This window comes from Silurus aristotelis (genome assembly GCF_946808225.1).
Source record: "Silurus aristotelis genome assembly, chromosome: 11".
NCBI classification, from domain to species: Eukaryota; Metazoa; Chordata; class Actinopteri; order Siluriformes; family Siluridae; genus Silurus; species Silurus aristotelis.
The window spans coordinates 30,292,076-30,294,575 of NC_139584.1; the positions used below are offsets into that span (position 1 = coordinate 30,292,076).

Below are 2,500 nucleotides of genomic sequence, written 5' to 3' on the forward strand. Positions count from 1 at the left end.
GTACTGCAGCTCAGGAGACCTTCTTTGTCCAGCAGGGGGCGCCTACAAGGAATTCTGGGATCCCACACAGCCAGGACAGCGCCTTCTCTCTGCCCAGTAAAGCTCGACATCGCCTACTCAAACATGGAGTCAAACTGCTCTGAGCTTTATACACTGCCCCTGTAGTGCCTGTGCACCATGTAGGGCATGAAGACCTTACACAGTGTGTGTGTGTGTGTGTGTGTGTGTGTGTGTGTGTGTGTGTGTGTGTGTGTGTGTGTGTGCATTTCCTACTAAAGTCTACACTTTAGAAACAGTTTTACTAAACCGTACCATTGGATCATTAAGAGTTCCTTTATGCTGTATGTATTTTATCCACATTAGCAGGTGTCAGAAGGATGCTAACGGTTCTTTAAGGGTGGATAAGGGTATTTTATTACCCCAAGAGTGTGAAAGCATGTTGTTGTTTAACAGATTTGTATTTGATGATGAATAAAGGTGATGTATGTAGTATAAAGTGTTGGTGGTGAGTTGATGAGCCTCGGGTCTGTAGATCTTTATTTATTTTATGGGTAATTAATGAACATGTATCTGATCAGCGTGATCTCAGTAGCTTCACAGACGAGAGACAGAAATACATCAATATTACATCCATCCGGCTCAGCCTGCCTCCGTGTTTCCTCCCGTTTTCATTGATGTTGTGTTTTAATCGGATTTTATTAGTGCTCGTATAAATAACTAGAATACTGCAGTAGTCGTCATGGTGAAGAAATACCCATCCAGCCCCTCCCTCACACACACCTACACGCCATTCCAGATTCTTCAGACGAGCAGTCTGTGTCTAAGGAAATGTACAGATCAGACCGCTGTCAGATTCCTCCTAGTGTGTGTGTGTGTGTGTGCTTGTGTGTGTACAGTACAGACCAAAAGTTTGGACACACCTTTTCATTCAAAGAGTTTTCTTTATTTTCATGACTATGAAAATTGTAGATTCACACTGAAGGCATCAAAACTATGAATGAACACGTGGAATTATATATGGAATTATATACATAACAAAAAAGTGTGAAACAACCGAAAAATGTCATATTGTAGGTTCTTCAAAGTAGCCACCTTTTGCTTTGATTACTGCTTTGCACACTCTTGGCATTCTCTTGATGAGCTTCAAGAGGTAGTCACCTGAAATGGTCTTCCAACAGTCTTGAAGGAGTTCCCCGAGAGATGCTTGGCACTTGTTGGCCCTTTTGCCTTCACTCTGCGGTCCAGCTCACCCCTAAACCATCTCGATTGGGTTCAGGTCCGGTGACTGTGGAGGCCAGGTCATCTGGCGCAGCACCCCATCACTCTCCTTCTTGGTCAAATAGCCCTTGATGCCTTCAGTGTGACTCTACAATTTTCATAGTCATGAAAATAAAGAAAAATCTTTGAATGAGAAGGTGTGTCCAAACTTTTGGTCTGTACTGTGTTTAAATAAAAAAGATTTGAGTAAAGAGTCGACTCACTGACAAACTTCCATTAAAATTATCATGAACTAAAAATATAGAATCTTCTCATTATAATGATATTAATATATTGTTTATCAGCAGCAGGTGAGATTTAATAGATTCACTCACTAACAAGCTGAGGGTTGTGTCTCATATACACTATTATTGTGATAGTACAATACAGAAATATTACCAATGTGAGTAACATTTTATTACCTCAAACCAGAGAAAGTTACAGATGTGAGATTATTTAAAGTAAAGTATTTGGAAAAGTTGTTTTTGAGGTTTGGATGTTGAAAAAGTTTTAAAAGCAGTTAAGGTGAAAATGTGAATAAATTATTAAAACCAAAGAAAGAAAGAAAATCAGCTGATTTGGATGTGAGACACTTCTCAGATTTCATCTGTAAGACTTGACTCCATGAGATGATTCTCCTGTTAGATGTGAAATCCGACACCGTGTGTGTGTGTGTGTGTGTGTGTGTTTTAGTGAATGGAGGTGAAATGATTCTCTCGCCTTGGGCCCCACAGACTCACCCACGGGCCCCGAGGCGATAGAATCATTTCGCTGAGCTCGGCCCTGCTATTGATTGTTCTCAGGGTCAGAAAAAGAAAGTTTTATGCTCGCTCAGCTGGTGTCATTTCGTTTGCAAATGAGTGTTGTGTTGGTGATGGTGCGCATGCAGTGTAATTAGGGCTCATTAGGGGGTTGTAAATAGGAATAGGCCGCATTATGCAGGAGCATTAAAAGCCTCCCCGGGGGTGTAAATGGGCGCCTAAGAGCCACAAAACAACCCTCACAGGCTGGGGGGAAACTCTGATTACGCTCAGCACACACACTGTAGTCAATGTGTTGGATTTTATCGGTTTTAAACCCTCTCAGGAGTGAATGCGCTCGCTCACTGCTAATTTGTTGTTATGGTGAATTAGAAGTCAGATCCAGTGCATTATCCTCTTAGAGACTTTTTCTTTTTTTAAGAAGCTTAGAAAAGCACTGAATAAAAAGCATGCATCTGTTTCTGCTCCTTACTGAGCTCCGA

At 41.4% G+C, this 2,500-nt stretch overlaps 2 protein-coding genes across 8 annotated transcripts in view; both read left to right on the forward strand.

The window, feature by feature from the left end:
- Positions 1-496, forward strand: part of hps4 (HPS4 biogenesis of lysosomal organelles complex 3 subunit 2) — an 8,467-nt gene extending 7,971 nt beyond the window's left edge. For all 7 annotated transcript variants that reach the window (XM_083553427.1, XM_083553430.1, XM_083553432.1 and 4 more), the window contains one exon: positions 1-496. This exon is cut by the window's left edge and continues 29 nt beyond it. In XM_083553427.1, the coding sequence (XP_083409553.1) occupies positions 1-143 (143 nt within the window). In that variant the 3' untranslated portion in view covers positions 144-496.
- A 1,348-nt stretch (positions 497-1,844) lies between these two features.
- Positions 1,845-2,500, forward strand: part of LOC310733239 (uncharacterized protein) — a 4,488-nt gene continuing 3,832 nt past the window's right edge. Inside the window, exon 1 of the mRNA XM_083554304.1 lies at positions 1,845-2,500. This exon is cut by the window's right edge and continues 1,078 nt beyond it. The gene's annotated coding sequence lies outside the window, so the exon portion shown is untranslated.